Here is a 21,754-nt window from a genome sequence, read left to right on the forward strand (position 1 = left end):
GCATGTGGTGCTGGGGGATTGAACCGTGGTCCCTCTGCTTTAGCTAAGCTTGTTCTAAGTAGGTGCTTTAGACCACTGAGCCATCTCACCAGCCCTAGAGATATCTTCTTGACAGAGAAAGTGAAAGGGATAAGAAGGAGCCAGTCATAGAAAAGCTGGGAAGAAGACATTCCAGGCAGGGGGACACATGCGCAAAGGTCCTGAGGCAGGAGTGTGCGTGGCCTGAGGAGGGCCAAGTGGCTAGCCAGCGTGGCTGGGGCTGGCGTGTGGGGCAGAGAAAAGAGATCCGCAGGTCAGCCAAGGCTGGGTCAGGCCAAGCTGCATGAGGCTCCAGCTGCATCCAGAATTTATTCTGAGAGCTGCAGGAAGCCACTGGAGGGCCTAAGAAAGGTAGTGACAAGACCTAGTTTCCATCTTTAAAGGGCTGCTATGACGGGCAGTAAATGAGCTGAGTAACAGATGGGAAGGACACTTCCTTTTGTTGGTCCAAAGTTGGTATGGTGACATTTCTGCTGGGTGCTGACAGAAGTAAGGGAGTGATCTGTACTGGGCAGGAGGAGAGGTGACAGGCAGAGTGCTCTCTGGGACAGGCAGGGCACAGCGGCGACCTTTTACATCAGGAAAATGTAAGGCTAGTGAGGGTCCAGGGAGGAAGGACAGGGTGGTGGCATGGGTTGAGGACACAGGGAACTGCTTGGGTTCTGTGGAATGGACTTGCTTTCAGGGCACCTGGTCCCAAGGCCACCACTGAGCAACTCTGAGCACGTGGCTTCACGGCTGGTCAGGTGGCTGGCAGCTCTGTGTGCAAGTGGCTCTGTATACTGAAGTGTTCCAGGGCTAAGCACTGCTGCGTGGGTTATGGCCTGGTTATACCACAGAGGGAGATCTTGAGGGAAATGTGCTTCTTTCTTGGCTCCAGATGAAAATAATCCAGGATGGGTATGGTGGCTCTGCAAGGCCACCATCACCCAGTTTCATCTCATCTTTTTTTTTTTTTTTTCAGCCTTTCTCAGAGTATGGCTTTTAGCTTCCTGATTCCAAATGGCTGTGATTGTTCCAGCCCTCACAGTTTCATCCCTGGCAGCAGGAAGGAGAAAGATCTAGAAAGAGGATGTAGTCTTCCCTGCTTTAAAGGCATTTCTAGAAGTTTACAAAACTCTTTCACTTCATCTTATTGATCATATCCATCACTGGACCTGCATCAGCCTGCGGTGAAGGCTAGGAAGTGTGATCTTTAAGCCGATGAGCCGTGCTAGCTAGCAGAAAGTCAGGAATCCATAGTGTGAAAGAGCAGAAATTGATACCTGCTGTGTGTCCTGCATAGCTTTCCTCAGAGTGGTCGCAGGCCTCTGGGGAATTGACTCTGTGTTCCAAAGCAGATCCTTTAGCCGGCCATGAAGGAAGGGTGCTAGAGGGAGAAGCTGCTGAGATGAATGATATTCACAGTGTGCTCCACGCTTAGTGTGTGTGGTTAGAGCCCCTCCACCATCTGACCCATCACCCGTTCCTCTTACTGTCCCCTCCTCTCCCCCAAATCCATACCTGCTTATCAATGGGCTCTGTCTCGAGCCCTTTACACTTGCCGCTCTCTCTGCTGTGAATGCTTTCCCCACCGATGTTCACAGGGCCGGCTCCACTCACTATTCAAGTCTCAGCCCGCAGGTCACCTGCACAGAGAGGCCCCCTGGACCACCCCGCTAGAGTAAACCATCTCCTGTCCATTCTCTTCTCCACGGGCCTATTTCATTTCTCCATCAAAATGATCATAACTCAAAACCATTGTTTCGACTCGTTACGGTTCACTGTCCCTCCCTCCACGAGAACATCGGCTCCCCGAAATCTGCCCTTTTTGCTTGGGCTGTTCCCTATGGTAGCCCCATCTCTGCCCCATGCCTGGGCCTAATGGAACACCTGGCATATGAGTGAAAGAAATCATCATAAAAACCTGACCACTGTAAATACCGTCACCTTTATAGATGCAGAAACAGAGGTTCAGAGAGGTGATGCTCTTCGTGCAAAATCGAACAGCCAGTCAATCTCAGGGCAACATTTGAACCCAGGTCTGGCTGATTCCACTGCCTTCTACCTGACCTCCCCCCAGTGCAAAGCAGCAGCTCACGGGGCAGCTCCCGCTGTGGTCAGGGCTTCCTCACATGTAGGGGAGGTGACCTCGGCTTTAAATGAACAGTGAGCAATCACAGAACCTTTACAGTGCTGGGCGCAGCCTGTAGCATCTCGCTGAACCTCATGCGATGAGCCCGAGAGGTGGAGCCCCGGGGACCCCATAGCACAGATAAGCAGCTGAGGCTCAGAAAAGTTAAGAAAGTTGTCTACAGTCTCTCACTGGAAAACTGGGAAGCTGGGACTGGGATACAGATGAACAAGAAACAAATAAAGTAAAATGCAAGTCAGGCTCCTGAGCAGCCCATTCCCGGGTCCCCTTTCTGCTAGATCCAGCTCATTCATTCATTTTTAAACCTCACTGATTGTGTGTTATTTCTGTGTTTGATGAATGAAGACAGAGTTGATTGGAAGGAGAGTGGATGAACATTCATTTTTCAAAGAGATCATCCCTGTTTTTAACGTCAAGCTGTCACTGCCAAAGGCCTCAGCCTGGGGAGAAGCAGCAGCTGCGCCCTGGCCTCCTCCCTCGATGGCACATGCGCTTCTGCTGTTGCTTCCCAACCTCTGCTTGTGTGTCTGTAGCCCGCCTGGGTGACTTCCTGGGTTGACACCAGAGAACAGCGGCTCTGATGGGACTGAGCAGAAGAGTGCTCAGGATGCGACTTGTTCAGGGACAGTGAAGAGCAAAGCCCCGCCCCCTGAGTCTACACCTTCAGGCCTGGGGTGGGGCAGGGCTCACGGGCCCTCCAAGGGCTCAGCGGGGAGTATGGCATACACAGCCCTAGGCCCCTGGGAGCCACACAGCCCTGCCTGATACCTACAGGAAATCGAGTCCCCAGTGCGCCTAGGGAGAAGACAGGAATACACCAGGCATGAGCCCTAGAAGCCTCTTCGGCCCTGGCCACCCCCTGCTATGGAAGGTACGGTACCCCTTGCCAGTCCGACTGAGCGGAGACTTCCCCTTGTCCGCAGGGCGCTGGCTCTAACATAAATAACCAAGAACTCCAATACTGATTCATAGGCCGAATGTCAGTAAAACTCACTGTCTTGGCTTTTTGACATAGAATCTAGAAACCCCTGCAATTTTTTCTGCACTCTAATGCAACATAGTGTGCTGACAGCCACACTGAGGACCCCTCCGCAAAGCATTTGAAAGGTCTCGGAGCACTTCCTGCAGCCCGGATAGAGGGAGGTGGAGGAGTCAGAAGCCCGACTGTCAAGTAGAGATGATGTACGGCACCTCCAGCCTCGGGCTTTGGAGAGTGCGCAGGAGTTGCTCTTGCTGTCCCTTCTGCTGCCATGACAAGAGTGGAGGTCACCTCCCCTGTGATCCTAGCACTCTGGGAGGCTGAGGCAGGAGATTCATAAGTTTGAGCCCGACATGGGCAAAGTAGTGGCCTAGTAACATCCTTTCTCAAGATTTAAAGAAAAAAATGTTTTAAATGACTGGTGGGGGGTGGTGCAAAGTTTCTAAGATCAATTCTCAGTGCTCTTCGCCCCAAAAGAAAATGAACTAGGAAAGCAGGGGTTATATACTGAGGCAGCAGTCACCAGATTCCTAGTGTCGTCCCTGGGAAAGGACCTATGCCAGGGACCGCCACACCCTGAGTGGACAGTACAGGAGGAAGGCCAGAGATGTGAGGCTGCTTGCTTGAGGACGCCCCCAGGAGCAGGCACGTGGTCTCCCAACCCTGGCCCTGCCAGCTGCTCTCCGCGTTAGCCACCCACATGCCCCTCTCCATGCACAGCGGACACTGACCAGCGAGCCCAGCTGTTGTCCAGAATGTCCACTCTCAGCGTCCTCATCCTCACTTTAGCAAATCACCGCCTCTGTGGCTCACAGTGTGAGTATCCGTGGACACTGGGGCCTCTCCTAGGAGCCGCTCACCCTGATCTCCCTCCCAGAGACTCTGGCAAGGGGACCAGGCTGTGACTCTGCACAGCTGTGGGCACCGTCCTTGCTTGGTGGTACCCTGCTGTGTGCAGCAGGGCAGACCAGAGCTGTTCATCACTGTTAAGACCAGCAGTCCTTGCTCGGCTGCTCACATCCTTAGCAAATTCAGGGAGGAGACGCTCATCCAGGTGGGAAGGACATTGTCCCTTGGGAACCAGCCCCTCATTGCGCCTTCCCTTTTCAAGGACCAGGGTCAGTTCCTCCTTGTTCCCTCCTGGAGGCCACTGTCCTCAGTGGACAGGAGGCCGAGATGTCCCTGGCTCCACAGACTTCTGCCTGGGACAAGGCCTGGCAAGAAGAGGTTGCCCAAGCCAGACTTGTTGGGCAGAGTGAGGCCACCTCAGAATGATGTCTCGAGTGGAGGCAGAAGGTAAAACCTCCTGACCCCAGGACTCTGGGAGAAGAAAGATCACAGGGGTTAAGAAGGCTAACACAAAGACTTGAAGCCTCGTGGACACAGGTTTAAACTCTGCCTCCCCCACTTCTTTTATGTGTCACCTTGGACATTTGTTCGCTCAGCCTCAGTTTACCCAGTTATAAAATGGGGGGAGGCCCAGCACAACCTCTCAGGTTGTTATCAATAGGAAATGAGGGCCTTCGTTCCATAAATTGAAGTAAGAAGGCATGGGAGGCAGCCAGGCAGAGGGGAGGGAAATGCATTCTGGGCAGAAGGAGCACTGGCAAAGCCCTGTGGTAAGGAGGGTGGTGGAGACACGAGGGGCCAAAGGAAGGCTGAGACGAGAGAGCAGAAGGGATGTGGAACAAGTGGTCTAGAGAGCCAGGCAGGCAGTAGACCACGCAGCAGTGCAGAGGGAACCTCTGTCCAGTGGCTTCCATGAATGGATGGTGTGCGGTAGACCAGGAACCAGTAAACTTTCCTGTAAAGAATGAATCTAGAGGAGCTGGTGAGATGGCTCAGTGGTCTAAGGCACCTACTTAGAACAAACTAAGCTAAACAAAAGCACAGGGACCGCGGTTCAATCCCCCAGCACCACATGTCCCCCAGCCCCGCCCCCTGGTGGGCTGAGCTGGCCACACACACTAAATTAATTAATTAATTAATTTAAAAAAATAATAAAGGAAAAAAAAAAAAGAATGAATCTAGAGCCACAACTGTCTCCATCTCAGACCCCACGGAGGTACTCCAGCTCTGGAGGTGCTCCAGTACACTGTTTTCCCAGCCAGTAAGAAAGGAAAAAGGGTTGGGTTGGCCATGAATTCTGCCCACATTCCCCTGGGTGAACTTCATCGCACGGTCATATCTAAAGGAAGGGGAGCTGGGAAACGTAATCTTCACTCTGGGTCGTCCTGTGTCCAGCTGAGGCCACGGCGAGGGAAGAAGGGAAGAGCAGGTACTGGAATGCCTTGTGGCCTTTGCCACCGAGAGCCAGGGCAGCTTCGGGAGCCCAGGCAGAAGTGCCTTTGAAGTGGTCCTGGGGTAGGGGGCTGATGGCCGCGCAGGTGGAGAGAATGGATCAGATCCGCTGAGGTTTATGAGCAGGCCTTGACCAAATTTGGCAACCAGTTGCAGAGAAGGCACAGGAAGAGGCATGTGTGGCAGGCAGGACCCCTGTGTGGCTGGGCCATCTTATGCTAATCTTGTCTAAAAAGACCTTCACACACCTGGTCAGATTGGGAAGAAGCTGTTGACTTCATTATGGCCTGGGGGGCGGGGTGGGGACGGCGTCTAGGGCTGCAAATCCATCTGCCCGCTGAGAGCTACAGATAAACAAAGGCACAGGGTCCCTGTGCCCCACCAAAGGGGCAGCAGTCCCTTTGCTCCAGCCAGTGGTGACTGCTGGGAGTCTCGAAGGAATCTGAACATCTGGATTTTTATGTGAAATCTTCCAATTTTGAAACTTGGGCAACCAAGGAAAATTAAATTTCTCAGCCCCAAGGCCTGTGGCTCTTTCTGATTGCTTCTCCTGGGGAAGGCCTCTGCCTTCAATCTTCAACCGTCCAAACCTAGGAGCCCCAGATTTCTGTCCCTGTGCAGCCACCAGCGCCCCCTGCAGGCTACCTGCTCCAATGTCTCACCAACGCCAGAGAGCCACCAGGCCTTTGAAGAGGGCAAAACCCTCAGCCTGCTCCCAATCCCTTTAATCGGATCTGCACCAGTGACCCTTCTAATTAAAACTCTCTGCTGTAATCCCCCCATAAAGCTGGAGGAAGCAGAAGTACCATAAAAGGAGTGAGAGGTGTGATGGTCCAGGAGCCACCTCTTCCTTCCTATGTCCTTGAAATTGTCTCAGGGACCTGAGATCTCGTCCCACATCCAACAAACAGCCCTGGGAGAGTGACTTCATTCTCTAGGCTTCGATTTCATTCACTTATCAAGTATGTAGGAGGCACACACTGCCAGGCACTCATCCCCAAGTGGGGACAGAAAGAAGAGGATAATTTAGCCTAGCATGACTAGCATGGTGACAGGAGAAGCTGGGGACTATGGTAGCCTGAGGACAGACGACCCATCAGGACCTGGGGTCAGGGAGGGCTCACAGGGGCAGGCGGTCCCTGAGCCAGGCCTCTGAAGGGCAGCAGGAAGCAGACAGGAGGTGTGGACTGAGGATGGGAGGGAGACCTCTGCAGGCGGAGGAAACACCAGCGGAGACACCCTGGAGCCGCGCACCCCGCCCAGGCGTTCTGGTCTTCAAACGTGCATTCCCGTCCTTCAGTCTGAGCAGCCAGGCTTCTCCTGAATCAGTCTGGCCCTGACCATCTGAGCCCGTACAATGTCCCCACTGCTTTTCTGCCAGTCTGCCTTGTGTGTTTGCTCAGTGACACATAGCACGGAACCCTGGCTCATGTCACTTAGTTCCTCTCAGGTTCATGCGCTGTTCTGTCTGCCTCTCCCTCACAGCTCCGTGAGATTGAGGAAACTCTATTTTTATTATTGATGCTGCATTCCCAGCAACGAGCACAGCACTTAAGAAGTGCTCAGTAAATATAGGCCAACCGAATGTAAAGGAACTAGGACTTTACCTACGAGCTGGTAGCCATGGAGGGCTTGCAGCAGCGCACAACTTGCTCTGCTCTGCTTCTGTCCTGTGAACCATCACTGTGGCTGTGGGGATTGAAAGCAATGGGATGCCCTTTACAGAAAGTGATTTTAATATCATTTTACATTATATATCATATAATTCATCCCTTTCCATTGTACAGGTCAACCATTTTTAGTCAACTTACCCAGCTGGGCAACCATCATCCTAAATCACTCTGAGAATGTTTCGTTTTCCCAATGAGATCCCCCTGCCCATTAACCACTAATCCCTAGCCCCATCCTGGCAACCTAACCTACTTTCTGTCTCCCTAGATTCGCCCTATCTGGGCATTTCATGTAAATGCAATGAGATCATGTGTGGCCCTTTATGGCTGCCTTCCTTCACTTCGTTAATGTTCATGTGTGTGTGTGTGTGTGTGTGTGTGTGTGTGTGTGTGTAGCCAGCTCAGCCCACCAGGGGGCGGGGCTGGCTGGCATGTGGTGTGGTGCTGGGGGATTGAACCGCGGTCCCTATGCTTCGATAAGCTTGTTCTAAGTAGGTGCTTTAGACCACTGAGCCATCTCACCAGCCCCGACATTGTTCCTTTTTTAGGATGAAGACTATTACACTATATGAATAGACCACATTTTGTTTGTCTACTTCCGTTGTTTCCACTTTGTGGCTGTTAGGAATGCAGCTGCTACAAACATGCCTGTATATAAAAACAATTTGCAAGTCCAAAACACTGTGGCAGCTCACAGCGTGCCTATGCTCCTCTGACCTGCGGCGGGCTTGTGACCAGCAACACATCCGTGCTGTGCTTGAGCCTCCCCATCTTTTCAGGAGGAGCTTGAGCCCTCTTCTGCATGGACAGTTGCTGCCTGATCCGCATTCCTGGAATCCTAGGGAGGGTTGCGGGGGCAGTGATGAACAGCCTGTGGGCGTTCCTGTCTCCACACTGGAGCTGAAGGCTGGGACCAGGAGGGCCTGGCTCCAGCAGCCTGCGTCCCACACATGAGACCCCACCTGCCCAGCTCCCCTCCCACAGGACCAAAGGCCCCTCTCCTTTTGATGCAGACAGGTGGGTTCAAGGATCCAGAGCCTCCTTCCAGGGAGAGAATTTGGAGACATTCTCCCAGCCCCTGCTGCTGGCTCCAGTCTCTGCTTCCTGGGTGCCTGGAGTCCTGCCCAAACCAGACTGGGCTCAGGTCCCAGGAAAGCAGAGGCCCTGTCAAGGCCTGAACTGGGGCAGGAGGACTTCCAGGTGGCAGCTGGTTCTGCAGCCAGGGACCCGTCTAGAGAGTAGATCCTCCTGGTTTTAAGAGCTGTTTAGAGGATACCTGCTACCTTAGCCAGGTACTAGAGGCCCACAGACCGACAGCTAGCCTTCAAGAAGCAGCCAGTCCAGGGGGTGGAAGTGGAGTCAGTGATAATTTACCCAAGTAATAATTTAATAATGATATGCTTAAGAGGTAGATATGTAGTAAGTGCTCAGTCTCTTTCCTCTTCACTTAAAGGAAATGGAAACTCAGAGGCGGAAAGTGACTTGTCCAAAGCCACACAGCTGTGAAATAAGAGCATGGGGCCCATACCAGCTTATAAATAAATGTAAAGCTGAGGAGTAGTGGAAACAAGAACTCTAAGGCTTCCTCTGGCACCAGCTGATGTGAGGGCCTTAGGGACTCACTGGAGTCTCACTACAATCTTATAGTGACCTCTTGTCTTGCAGATGGGAGAACTGAGGCACAGGGTACTTAATTCAGATTTGGAAGTTCTCTTGGCAGGAAGTGCGGGCAGATGCTGAGGGCTTCATGGGTCTCAACGGGGAGAAAATAAAAACCTTGCTACGCGTCCGGAGGGTAGGAGGACACATTCTTAGGACAGCTATCTGATGCGTATGCACAAAGAGATGGTGGCTTAGTGTACACTCACCTTCCCAAGCCAACCTTGAGCTCAGGAAGCACCCCAGGACCCAGAAGGGCCCCCCTATATTGTCTCCCAGGCACCCTTGGGGTGAAGGACGGGAGCTGTACAAAGGGGTTGCCAGCCTTAGGCCCCAAGGATTGTACAATAGCTGGGTGCATAATTCATGCACTGTCAGGAGAACATCAATTATGTGGGCCTTCCCTGGAGTTGTCTAGGGGTTAGAAACCAGAGCAGGCTCCCCCACCAGCCTCTGGGGGAAGCAGGACCTACTGGCTCTTAAAGGAACAGGCTTCCTGGGAGTCTGCTCCCTCTGCAGCCAGCGCCCTCTTGGTGGAACACAGAGATGCAAGCCGCTCCCTGCAGGAATCAGCCTGCGGCCCACTGGCTCTCCTGTAAAATCAGACCTGCTCTCAGCCTAGCCCTGCGCAGAGAGCTACACAGCCCTCCGCCCCCGTCACAGCATGTGAGGGGCTGACTATCATTATATCTGGGAGTTTCTTGGCCTCAGCACTGCTGGCATTTCAGGTTGGACAAGGTTGTGCTTTCAAGGTGTCGTGGGTGCTGTAGGGTACTGAGCACCCCTGACCTCTGCCCATGCAGTGTCACCAGCACCCTCCCCTTCCCCTGAAAATTCCTGCAGAAATGGCTAAGCATCCCCTGGGTGTCAGAGTGATCCCTAGAAGAGAACAGCTAGCATAGATCCTCCTTTCACAGATAAGGAGACGCAGGCCAGGAAAGTTCCGGTGCTCAAGGTCTCTTCGCCCAGAAACTGCAGAGCTCAGGTTCTAGGTCCAGGGCCCATGCAGCTGACCTCAACACAGGGGTCCCAAGGAGGGCGCTGTGTTCTATTTACTGCAGTAACCACAGATTTATTTTGATGGATGTTTAATACGTATGTAGTAGAAAAAAAGTCAAATTTGCCTGTAATTTCCTAGGATAAAACTAAAATGAAATGGAGAAAGTTCTCTCTCTCTCTCTCTCTCTCTCTCTCTCTCTCTCTCTCATTCTTCCTCTTGCTCTCTTTCTCTTTCTCTCTCTCTCTGAAAAAGAGTAGTAGAAGTAACAAAATGACACACACAGTAAGACATCAAAACAGAGACAGTTTGTTTAGGCGCTATTGATTCAGACATTTCATCTGTATGATTCCCAATTTCTTCTGTGCTAGTGTCCTCTGCACTTGTTCTGGATGGGCTCGGGGCCTGAGATTGCATTTTGCTCCTTCTCTTTGTCATTTGGTGTGGCACTGTCCTCTGACCTTTGGTGTAGAGCTTTGGTGCAGTTATAACCTTAGCACCTACTGAAATTCAGGTGCAGATCTATTAAGTTTGAGTTCACTCAGTTGTACCTGGCTTGGATCTGGCTGCTGTACTCAGCTCCTTCCTGTTGCAGCCCTTGGAAGTGAACCTGTTGTGCCCCTCTGGCAAAATGTTCTGCTCCTGGATTAGTTGGGTTGTTCTGGTCTCTAGTCTCTCTGCAGGGACTTCAGCTGCAGAGTTTCACCCCAGGCCTGTATGCCAGGTCTGGGGCTGGGTCTGGAGTGGTCCCGAAAGTGTGGTGGAAGTTCTTACTCACAAGCTGGGCTTGGGCTGGGTCCGGAGGGGTTCAGCGGGTGCAGGGGAGCACAGAAGCTCTCCCACACACTTGCAGGGCCTGGGCTTGGGCTGGGTCTGGAAGAATTCCGAGAGTGAAGCAGAAGGTCTCACTCATGCAGCGGGCCTGGGCTTGGTCTGGAGAGGTCCAGTGGGCACAGGGGAGCATAGAAACTCTCCCACACACTCCCTGGGCTTGGGCTTGGGCTGGATCTGGAGGGGTCCCAAGAGCACAGCTGACAGTTTGTTTAGGGATGCACACATTTCTATTAAGAACTATACACAAAAGCAAAGAAATGGGAGAAATGGGAAGAAAAATCCTGCCACAGTGAGCTCTAAGGTGGTGAAGAACACTGGAAAGTGTTGGTGTGGCTGCTCCCTGTGCTGTTCCTTAGCCTAGGTGGTAGGCTTGCAGGTGTCTATTGGCTTATGGTTCATAGAGTACATGTAAACTAGGCCTACTTTTCTGTGTATCAAATATTTCACCTCATAACGTGACTAGTATTTTTCTCTTGTGGTGAATGCAAATCAAGACACTGAGACTCAAGAGTTAATAGTATTAAAAGCACGGGGTAGGGGCCGGGGAGATGGCTCAGTAGAATAAGCGCTTGCCTGGCAAGCATCAAGGGTCTGAGTTCAATCCCCAGTTCTGAAGAAAAAAAAAAAAAAAAAAAGCACAGGGTATGTTGGGCAGAACTAGAGCAGAAGCATAAAGAAGTGGAACAACCGAGGCTGACGATCCAGCATTGGGCCAGCTTCTCTCACCTCCTAAGCTGGCCTGTACAGGCGCCAGAGCTCTCCAGCCACCTGCCACCCCCAGGGTCCACCAAGGAGCCTTGCACACAGTAAACAATCCGTAAATGCTTGCCAAGTTCAAAACTGAGTCCCGATCTGGACCCTTCCACTCACAGCTCTGTGAACTTGCACTACAGCCAACAAATTCTTAGGGAGCATTTGTAAGGTGCCACTCCCGATTTGGGTGCTATGGGTGCAGAGATAATTTTCAGAACTGATCCCTGTCCTTCTGTGCTCACATATTCTTGGCAGCAATAGGCATGCATATATGCCTCTGTGTGTGTGTGTGTGTGTGTGTGTGTGTGTATGTGTGTGTGTCTGTCTGTCTGTCTGTCTGTCTGTCTGTCTCTGTGTCTCTCTGCTTATGTGGTAATTACCCATAACTTATGGCAAAATCATGTGCAGACCTGTGGATGGGTTGACCAGCACTCCAAAAAACAACAGGACCACTTCAGAGGAGAGGATCTTAAGGCTGTACTTGAAACTAGGGTTGGAATTTACTAGAGAGTGAGAAGCTCAGGTACAAAATTGACCCACAATGGTGATGGTATGTGGCCAGAAAAGTGTGACATTTGGGGAACTGGAGAGATGGTCAGATGTTATATCCCACACAGCTCTCCATGGTCCCAGGGCAGATGAAGAAAATAAAGACAGGAGACAAAAGCTGAGGTCAGGTGGAGACCTCTCTCCTGATGAGAGAAGGGGAATTGAAGAACCACCATTATTTATACTTTTAACAAAATTAATATCATACAACACAGGACTGCCTAGCAACTAATAACTGGTATTGTCTTGGGCAAAAGGTTTTTCTCAGGACTGAGGGAGCTTGATTGCTTTAGGTATTTTGGCCCTGTCTTGTCCCCATACTTGTGACAGTTTCCAGCTTCAGCCACTCCCTCCAGTCAGAGGCAGGTAGAAGGGACTTGACAATCATATGTCCTCAATGGAGATTCCTCACAGAATCCAGAAACCTCCCCTGCACCGACACAGCTGCTAGGTTCACTGACAGGCTGCAGCAGGCAGTGTGAAAGCACGGACAGGAAGCAGAGACCCAAGGGCCACTCAGAGGCAGGGTGGTCTGGGCTGCTGACGAGCTGTGGGCTGGATATTGCCCTTGGCTTCCCTAGTGGTCTGTCAGACACTCACCAAGAGCTGCTGGAAGCCACCTGAGCACAATGTGGTGTGAACATGCTTAGTCACTCAGTGGTTCTCCACAATCAATGCTGTTGTCATCACCCTGTTTTGCAGAGGTGGAAACAGGCTTAGAGAGCCCAAATAACTCACTCAAAGTAAGGAGGCAGATACCAGAGCTCTCCAGCCACCTGTAACCCTCAGGGCTGGTGTGTGGGAACCTAAAATGACCTGGCCTGAACCCAAGGTCTTAGCTGCTGCCCTCAGCATCCGCTTAAGATGCTCTAGGTCCTTGTTGCCCTGTCTCTTTGCCTTTTCTCTTCCTTCTTTGGCTTTTCAAAGAGATCCGTCTTTCCTAGTTCTTTCTTACAGTCTCTCTGTCTCCTTCAACTTGGAAGATGTGTGCCTCATGTTGAGCTTATCTCAAGCTCACCGCCATGACTCAGTCACCTCCTGGACACCTGAGCACAAATTGTCTGAGGCTCAGTGGCTGAGCCCAGATTAGCTAAGCCTGGATTTGCTGCACACCTTGGCCCAGTGATCAACAACCAAGCCTAAATGGTACAAAGATGGTGACCAGGAGTTTAGATCTTTCCCTCAGGAGTTCTGAAGACTTCCTAAACAGAGAAGTGATGTGATGGGGATATACTGGGAGGTAAAAGGCCCTGGGGAAAATTTATTAATTCAATAATAAATTGAATTTATTGTTAGATTTCATTAATTTCAAAAAACATCCATTGGGCCCTATTTCTGGCCCAAGCTCTCCTCTTGATCCCAGGGACTTGATGGTAATGACACCAAGGTGCTTAGCCCCAAAAGTCCATAGTCCCTTAGTCTATGGTGCATCAGGACTTAGTGTAGCTCCAGGACATCTGTGTCTCCCTGGGAATTACAAATTGGAAAATCTTTTGTGTCTGAGCATTTTTCCAGCAAAGGGATCCTTCAATTTCATCTGCTTTTGTTTTAACTTTTGTTTGTTTTTTTTAAGACAGCTTTTTTGGCCAGGCTGGCCTTGAACTTGCAATCCTCCCATCTCAGCCTCTTGTGTAGCTGGGATCACAGACAGGCACCGGCACATTCAGCATCATCTGATTTTTAACACAGACTTAACAGCTCATGCTCTGGGGTCAGACTGACCTGGGTTAAAATCCTGGCTCCACCTCTTGCTAGTTGTGCAAGTCCAAGTTTCCTCCTCTGGTTGATGGAGTTAGTAATACTTAATAGGGTAACTGTAAGAATAAGAGAAGGTATTACAGAGTGTTTAGCACACAGACTCAACAAATGGCAGCTCTTGGGCTGGAGAGATGGCTCAGTGGTCTAAAGCACCTACTTAGAACAAGTTCAGCGAAGCACAGGGACCACGGTTCAATCCCCCAGCACCACATGCCAGCCCGCCCCCTGGTGGGCTGAGCTGGACACACACACACACACACCACTCTCTCTCTCTCTCTCTCTCTCTCTCTCTCTCTCTCTCTAATAAAAAAAAATTAAAAAAAAAAAACAAACGGCAGCTCTTAAGAACCACTAGCATCATTGTTATGAAAGCAACACCCAGCCCTGTAACCATGTGAACCACGGTCAACTCAGGACTCACCAATTATGGCTTGCAAGTGACATTCAGCCTGCTGCCTACTTTTGTGAATAAAGTTTTATTGAAATGCAGTTATGCCCACTCATTCATGTGTTATCCAAGCTACTCTTGTGCTGCACTCCAACAGAGACTGCATAGCCTTCAAAGCCAAATTATTTACTCTCATTTATGGAAAGAGTTTGCCCACCTCTGGGCTTGCTGATTTCCTGGAAATTGTTTCAATTCCCTGGGCCTTAGTTTTCACATATGCACAATAAATGGATTTAAATAAATTATTTGTAGCTTAAATAGTCATTAAATGACTACTGAGGTGTGAAAATGGTCTTGAATGTGAAATTATTGTGATGATCATTGTTGCTGGTTTCTCACTAAATCCTCCTCTCTCCTTATCACAGATCCTGGCTATAATTTCCATTATGTTCATCGTCCTCTCCACCATTGCCCTGTCACTCAATACACTGCCTGAGCTGCAGAGCCTTGATGAGTTTGGCCAGAACACAGACAACCCGCAGCTGGCCCATGTGGAGGCTGTGTGCATCGCGTGGTTCACCATGGAGTACTTGCTGCGATTCCTCTCCTCGCCCAAAAAATGGAAGTTCTTCAAGGGCCCACTCAACGCTATTGACTTGCTAGCCATCTTGCCATACTACGTCACCATCTTCCTCACTGAATCCAACAAGAGTGTGCTGCAGTTCCAGAATGTTCGTCGTGTGGTCCAGATCTTCCGCATCATGCGCATCCTGCGCATCCTCAAGCTTGCACGCCACTCCACTGGCCTCCAGTCCTTGGGCTTCACTCTGCGCAGAAGCTACAATGAGCTGGGCTTGCTCATCCTCTTCCTTGCCATGGGCATCATGATCTTCTCCAGCCTTGTCTTTTTTGCAGAGAAGGATGAGGATGACACCAAGTTCAAAAGCATCCCAGCCTCTTTCTGGTGGGCCACCATCACCATGACAACAGTTGGGTATGGAGACATCTACCCCAAAACTCTCCTGGGGAAAATTGTTGGTGGTCTCTGCTGCATTGCTGGGGTCCTGGTGATTGCTCTTCCCATCCCCATCATTGTCAATAACTTCTCTGAGTTCTATAAGGAACAGAAGAGGCAAGAGAAAGCAATTAAACGAAGAGAGGCTCTGGAGAGAGCCAAGAGGAATGGCAGCATTGTCTCCATGAACATGAAGGATGCTTTTGCACGGAGCATTGAGATGATGGACATCGTGGTTGAGAAAAATGGGGAGAACATGGGTAAAAAGGATAAAGTACAAGACAATCATTTATCTCCCAACAAATGGAAGTGGACAAAGAGGACACTGTCTGAAACCAGCTCAAGTAAGTCCTTTGAAACCAAGGAGCAGGGATCCCCTGAAAAGGCCAGATCATCTTCTAGTCCTCAGCACCTGAATGTCCAGCAACTAGAAGACATGTACAACAAAATGGCCAAGACCCAGTCCCAACCTATCCTCACTACCAAGGATTCAGCAACACAGAGCAAACCAAAGGAAGAACTTGAAATGGAGAGCATCCCCAGCCCTGTAGCCCCTCTACCAACTCGTACAGAAGGGGTTATTGACATGCGAAGCATGTCGAGCATCGATAGCTTCATTAGCTGTGCCACAGACTTCCCCGAAGCCACCAAGTTCTCTCACAGCCCTCTGGCATCACTCCCCAGCAAGCCTGGGGGCAGCACAGCTCCAGAGGTGAGCTGGCGGGTGGCTCTGGGTGCCAGTGGTGGGAGGCTTGTGGAAGCCAACACCACCCCCGATGCCAGCCATCACTCTAGTTTCTTCATTGAGAGCCCCAAGAGCTCCATGAAGACCAACAACCCTTTGAAGCTCCGAGCGCTCAAAGTCAACTTCATGGAGGGCGATCCCAGCCCTCTCCTCCCTGTTCTGGGAATGTATCATGATCCCCTTAGGAACAGAGGGGGCGCTGCAGCTGCTGTCGCTGGACTAGAGTGTGCCACGCTCTTGGACAAGCCTGTGCTGAGCCCAGAGTCCTCCATCTACACCACAGCCAGTGCTAGGACACCACCCCGCTCACCCGAGAAACCCACAGCAATAGCATTCAACTTTGAGGCGGGTATCCACCAGTACATCGATGCAGACACGGATGATGAGGGGCAGCTGCTGTACAGTGTGGACTCCAGCCCTCCCAGGAGTGTCCGAGGGAGCGCCAGCCCCAAGTTCAGCATCGGCTCTAGATCGGAGAAGAACCACTTCGAAAGCTCCCCCATACCCACCTCCCCTAAGTTCTTAAAGCAGAACTGTATTTACTCCACTGAGGCATTGACTGGAAAAGGCCCCAGTGGTCAGGAAAAGTGCAAACTCGAGAACCACATCTCTCCCGATGTCCGTGTGTTGCCCGGGGGAGGAGCTCATGGGAGCACACGGGACCAGAGCATCTGAACTCCCCACCGCAAAGGGGACACTGTGGGCAAGGTCCAAGGAGGACGGCTGTTCAGCTTACCTGCCACAGAGCTTCTCTTCATGAACTCAGAAACAGAAAAGCTCTGCAACGCTCCCAGGAAGAAGAGAGACTCATGGAAGTCCCCTGAGACCTGGAGAACCATGACAGGTCCATCACCATGGAATTGGCCAAGCTTTGGGGACAGTGCCTCCTTGTAATAATTCCACTGCCCTCTTTGGGAGATGATAAGCGGAGCTCACAACCACCACTACCACCGGTCTAGACCTAACTGAGGCCACCAATCCCCACCCTTCTCTTGTGGCTTCTCTATCACAGCCTCTAGGGACAATATTTCCATCCTTTCTTGGCTTCAGTTGGAGAAGGATGCTGGAACAAGTGGCTGGTATTGAAAGAGTGCATTTGACCAATTTGGTATTAAGTGTCGCCTGGCCACCTCTAGGAAGACCTGTCCATCACCTCTTGGATCCCACTGTTAGAAGGCCCCAGGGCACACTTGTGTCTTGGGGAAATCGCGCCATACGCCACGATCCCAGAGCAAAACCCTTCCTCAAATGACTTCATTGACTTCAGTATTCCATAGTACCTGAGATTTTATTTTGAGATACCATCAGGGTGAGTTGCACCATTTGTACTCGATTCTTATTGCCCTCTGGCAATCTGGGAAGGGTTCAGAAGGCGGGCACGCAGCCAATGGGATGAACTCCGCATTGCTTTAGGGTTATAGAAAGAAAATAATTTCTGTACATCGCTAGAGTAGACTCAAAAGATATCCAAGTGTCAAATATGCAAAAGAAATAGCTTATTCAAAGAGACTCTGTGTTACTGAAGAACAGCATAAAAATCTGATTTTCTTTTTTACCTGCAAAAATGAAAGGAAAAAAAAAAAAAAACCACCCCTCGTTAAATGCCCCACCCAGACTTTTGAATACTTCCTGCTGCAGCAGGGAAAGCACCTATTATAATAGAAATTCATTTTGTTTCCTGTGGTATTCAAGCTAAAAGAAATTTAATAAAAAGCACTTTATGTTTTTCAAATATAGGTTCTACCAGGGACAGTGTCACCGTTTTGCACTTTAAAACAAGCACTATTCCCCATGGGCCACCTGTTGACGCTGTATTTGGGTTGTTGCTACAGGCCCATGTTTCAGCCACAGTGGGCGTCATCCGAGTCCGTGGGCTCCTCCCCTGCCCCTCTGGAACGTCCCCTCACCCTCATGGGCCAGGAGGGGTTCCCAGCCCTGGATTAGGGCCTCTCCTAAAGTCACCTGCACAGGAGACATGCACATCTCAGAAGGTCCCAGCAACGGTTGGGCATTGGGTGTTTGTTCATTCTTGTCAACTAGCCATTGGTGTGGTTTCAGTGTCAGTCTGTCCTCCAAGCTCAGCTCTCCTTCCTGCAGCCATCAATGCAGACAGTACAGACAAAAGCAATAAGTATTCGTGCATATCCTGAGCGGTTCTGGTGTGTTTCTTGATGTTGGTCTTCCTGTCCTCGTTTGATGATCTGCTATCATCCTGCTTGCTTTTACTCCAACGTCATGGTGTTGTTGGTCATTCCTCAGTACAGCGACACCAGGTTGAGCCACTAATTAACACAATGTTGTTGTACTGGTTCATGTGTCAGTAAAGATACTCTGTTTTTTCATCTGCCTGTCTATGGGAGCAATGTTGTTCTCTCAGTATATACTGTTGATGGATGATGTCCCAGGTATAATAGTGTAGTTCTGCCTGGCTTCAGTACAGTGACAGGCATCTGTCTTCCTTGTCAAACAAAGACATTGTGTTGGGTCACTTATCTTTAGTGCAATCTGTTGCTGGCCTGCCCATTAGTATAATGGTGCAATCCACCCGTCCATACACAAATGTCACATTGTTGTGACATTGCCCTTAAAAATGTGTGCTCTCTGCTGCCTCCGAAGTAGCCAGTTTGTGGCACTTCTCAGCCTCTCCAGGGATTGTGGATCCTCTCAAAAGGGTGTGATCCTTTATCTGCTGTGTTAACAATGAAGAGGCAAACTTGACTCTTCTTGGGATCTTCAGAGCCCTCACAAGCAGACGTAAAGGAACTGAGGGACAGGGAGAGTGAGTGTGGGCACAGGTGGGCACCCCGAGGGGAAGCACAGTGCTTCCAAAACACTTTGCTGAGTGCACAGTCAGGTTGGGGCCTTTGAGGAGTGACAGTGGGACAGTTCCCCGCTGGTCTCCTTCTTTGTCTGTTTTCATCACCATTTCTGTCCATCAGCACAAATGTGAAAATTCAGGGAAAACAAATGCTTTTTGATAAAAGTAAATAGTTGTGATTTCCGATTCAAATATTTTTAGAGCTGATGCTATCTGTAAAAATTAATAATAATATAGTCTATTTTACATATCAGGAAAGTGAACATGTTTCAATATAGCCATATGTAGTGAGAAGGAATTTACCACCCCTTCTTCAAATCAAGGCATTTCATTGTTGGTTAAAGCAGATGAGACGTGTACAGATTGGAAATGATTTCATTTTTTTCTTCCTTTTTTTTTTTAATGAATAACCAACTGGTGCAACTCTCCTTGTAACCAAAGGCCCTTTATGCCTTCTGTCACGTAGGACCTGGCCCTTCTTTCCTCGTGTGTTTTGTCTGACCTAAAGTAGCATTTTACTGAGTCACTTTTGAAGGACGAATTCAGAAGTATCATTAAGAACCTACCTTTTCAGGCTTCGTAGCCAGAGTCCTATAGAGTTCTTATAGAAACAGAATCATTGAAAATCAGCATATACTATGCTTAGAAAGTATTCCGTTTTGGTTTGGGTTTGGTTTTTTCTTTTACTTGTTTGTGTATGTATTGCAGGAATATAACTTTTGCCCTGCCTGCATTCAATTCAAAATGCATATTGTACATTTTTCCAGCACCCAACCCACCCACAAAAAAAAAAAGAACATATCCAGATTTGTAATGTGCATACACCCAACCTGTACGTGTGTACAGGTACGTAATGCACTGGGAAATCTACCGAAGGTCTCCACTGAGAAGCAGAACTCCGTAGCTGATCTTGGTATAAAGAAGAAAGCTGTAGTTGAAGGCAAAGACTACTTTAGCTCTGTCATCTCCACTCATTGCTGGGCTAGCCAGAGCAAAAAGGAGCAGGTTGACCCACGGAAACAAGATGAAGGGCTGAGGTGGGTGGAGGCCTGGTCCCTTTGGCGAATACACTGAAATTCATCATGAACTTGAGTTCCAGCTTCCACCACTCTCAGAAAGGGCTAGGGACCAGGTTCTGGTCACACAGGAGAGTCCAGTTATCAGGAAGAGGACTGGTCAAGGTGTGGAACAGCTGGTTCACACACCATTTTGTCACTGGGTCAAAACAAACAACTGGTCTTCGGTGCAGTAGATTTCTCAGTGCCTTCTTTAGGAACTCTATCTTAAGCACACTTTAAGGGAAAGAAAAAAAGGAGAGAATGTGTGTTTTCATGAAGCCCCTTCCTCTAAAAAGATCAGGAATCAAGAAGAAGAAGAAGAAGAAGAAGAAGAAGAAGAGGAAACAAAATCCTGAGGTGGCTGTTTTCTTTCCACCTGCTCAGCTTGCCCTGGTCATTGCTGATGATAGAAACTCTTCAAACTGTTTCCTGAACCTCTCCTCATTGTGTCTTGGTAGTTGTAGCCTTGTCTCTGCCCCTTCTCCTGAAAAGATCCATGTTTCTAAGGGGGGGAGGGGACAGTATTCTCTTCTGTAAAACTGTAATGTATTGTTGATATTTGTAACTATTGTATATTTCTGTCTTGCTCCGGTCATGGCTGGAATGTCTACTCCATGAGCAAGGGGACATTTACAATTCACCATGGATAAGGGTCACTAAAGCCAGCGTGCGCGCTCTCTTTCTCTCTCTCTCTCTCTCTCTCTCTCTCTCTCCTTTTTTTTACTTCTCTGCCAACTTGTCTCAAGATAACCCCAGGCTTTTCAGCCTCAAGTCAAGTAAATTTGAATCAAAGAAGGACACAATAAAAAGCCTCCAGGACATGCGCCTTTGGGGACATTTTTTTCCTGTAGCCTTGAAGTTGGCTGGAGAAAGAAGGGGGCTCCCCAGAGCCCCCCTGAAGGACAATTGAAAGCTTTCAGGCCCAAGATGGCTTTTCCTCACCTACCACTGCTTCTATGACAGTGTCCAAATGCTTTAGCGTCACCCAGCCAAGGCCACCTGAACCACCCCTGGCCACACACAGAAATAATGTTACCTCTGCATTATTCTTTGCCATTTTTCTGGCTCTAAAAGTCTCTGGTGTGTGACTACATCATAGGATGTCCACACATCTCAGAGTAGCTATTTTTCTGTTCAGACAATGTATATGCATTTTTAGCAAATTTTAATAGGGCAGTTATGTCTAATTTCTTCTCTGATGATACAGGATAATATCTTAGGAGTTTTATTGTTGGTCAGTGTCATAGTGGATATTTTCTGGGTTTTTTTTTTTTTTTTCATTTCTCTCTATAGCCTCTTTGGCTGTTTTTTCATTTCTTTTGGAGTCTGATTTTTCGGAGGTAGGGAAGACTTTAGGGCTTGACTTCTGGCATAGGGATTCCCTGGCCCTGGGAAATGTCTGTTCTTTGCCCATCCAGTCTGTTTCTCTTCCTCGTGGTCCTTAAGAGTCCAGGGCACAGAGGCATGAATGAGGCAGGAATGCTGGCCTCAGACTCAGGGTGGGACCTAGGCCACTTGAGCTCCTTCCCCACACCCTCCAGAGATCTGAAGGGATTGTTCACTTATCCCCAGAAATCTTGGGTCCAAAAGGCTCATGTGCAAACTTGCTGCTCGTATCTCTGAGACCTAGAACCCTCCCCAGTACCAACTGACCCAACTACTGTCACATCTTCCGCCCTGCACTCCTCTACCTGCAGTCGTACCTGAGGACCAGAGCATGTTCAGGTTCTGGCAAACCTCAGATCTCATCAACTTCTTATCAGTTCCTCATTTCAATCCATTTTTAACAGCCTCTGTGAAAGGGTAGCCAGGACGCCCTTGTAGCCAACACAGAAGCGATGTTCCAGAATCTTCTAGCTCATTCCCCTTTCCCTTTCCAGCTGCTGGATCCATGAGGTGTCTTGCAAAAACAGCAGTGCTTTTCCAGTGTCCACCTTTCCAGGTGTTGGAGGGGTTTTGGACTGTCCTGATAATTTCATGAGATGGTGTCCAGCCTCGGGTAGGCCAAGAACATCTCACTGAATGGGATCTTCAAGGGCAAGTGATCTCCATCTGTC

At 49.6% G+C, this 21,754-nt stretch overlaps 1 protein-coding gene across 2 annotated transcripts in view; it reads left to right on the plus strand.

The window, feature by feature from the left end:
* Kcnb1 (potassium voltage-gated channel subfamily B member 1) overlaps positions 1 to 21,754 on the plus strand; it is a 109,204-nt gene that overhangs the window by 78,812 nt on the left and 8,638 nt on the right. Inside the window, exon 2 of one of the 2 annotated variants that reach the window (XR_002822102.1) lies at positions 14,487 to 17,130. Coding sequence is in view for 1 of the 2 variants with exons in the window: in XM_004636047.2 (XP_004636104.1) it covers positions 14,487 to 16,496 (2,010 nt within the window). In the remaining variant the exon portion in view is untranslated. Of the gene's footprint in view, positions 1 to 14,486; positions 20,021 to 21,754 lie in introns of those variants that run through there. The other variant, XM_004636047.2, reaches the window with a different exon arrangement.

This window comes from Octodon degus, unplaced genomic scaffold (assembly GCF_000260255.1).
Source record: "Octodon degus isolate 3935 unplaced genomic scaffold, OctDeg1.0 scaffold00077, whole genome shotgun sequence".
NCBI lineage: Eukaryota > Metazoa > Chordata > Mammalia > Rodentia > Octodontidae > Octodon > Octodon degus.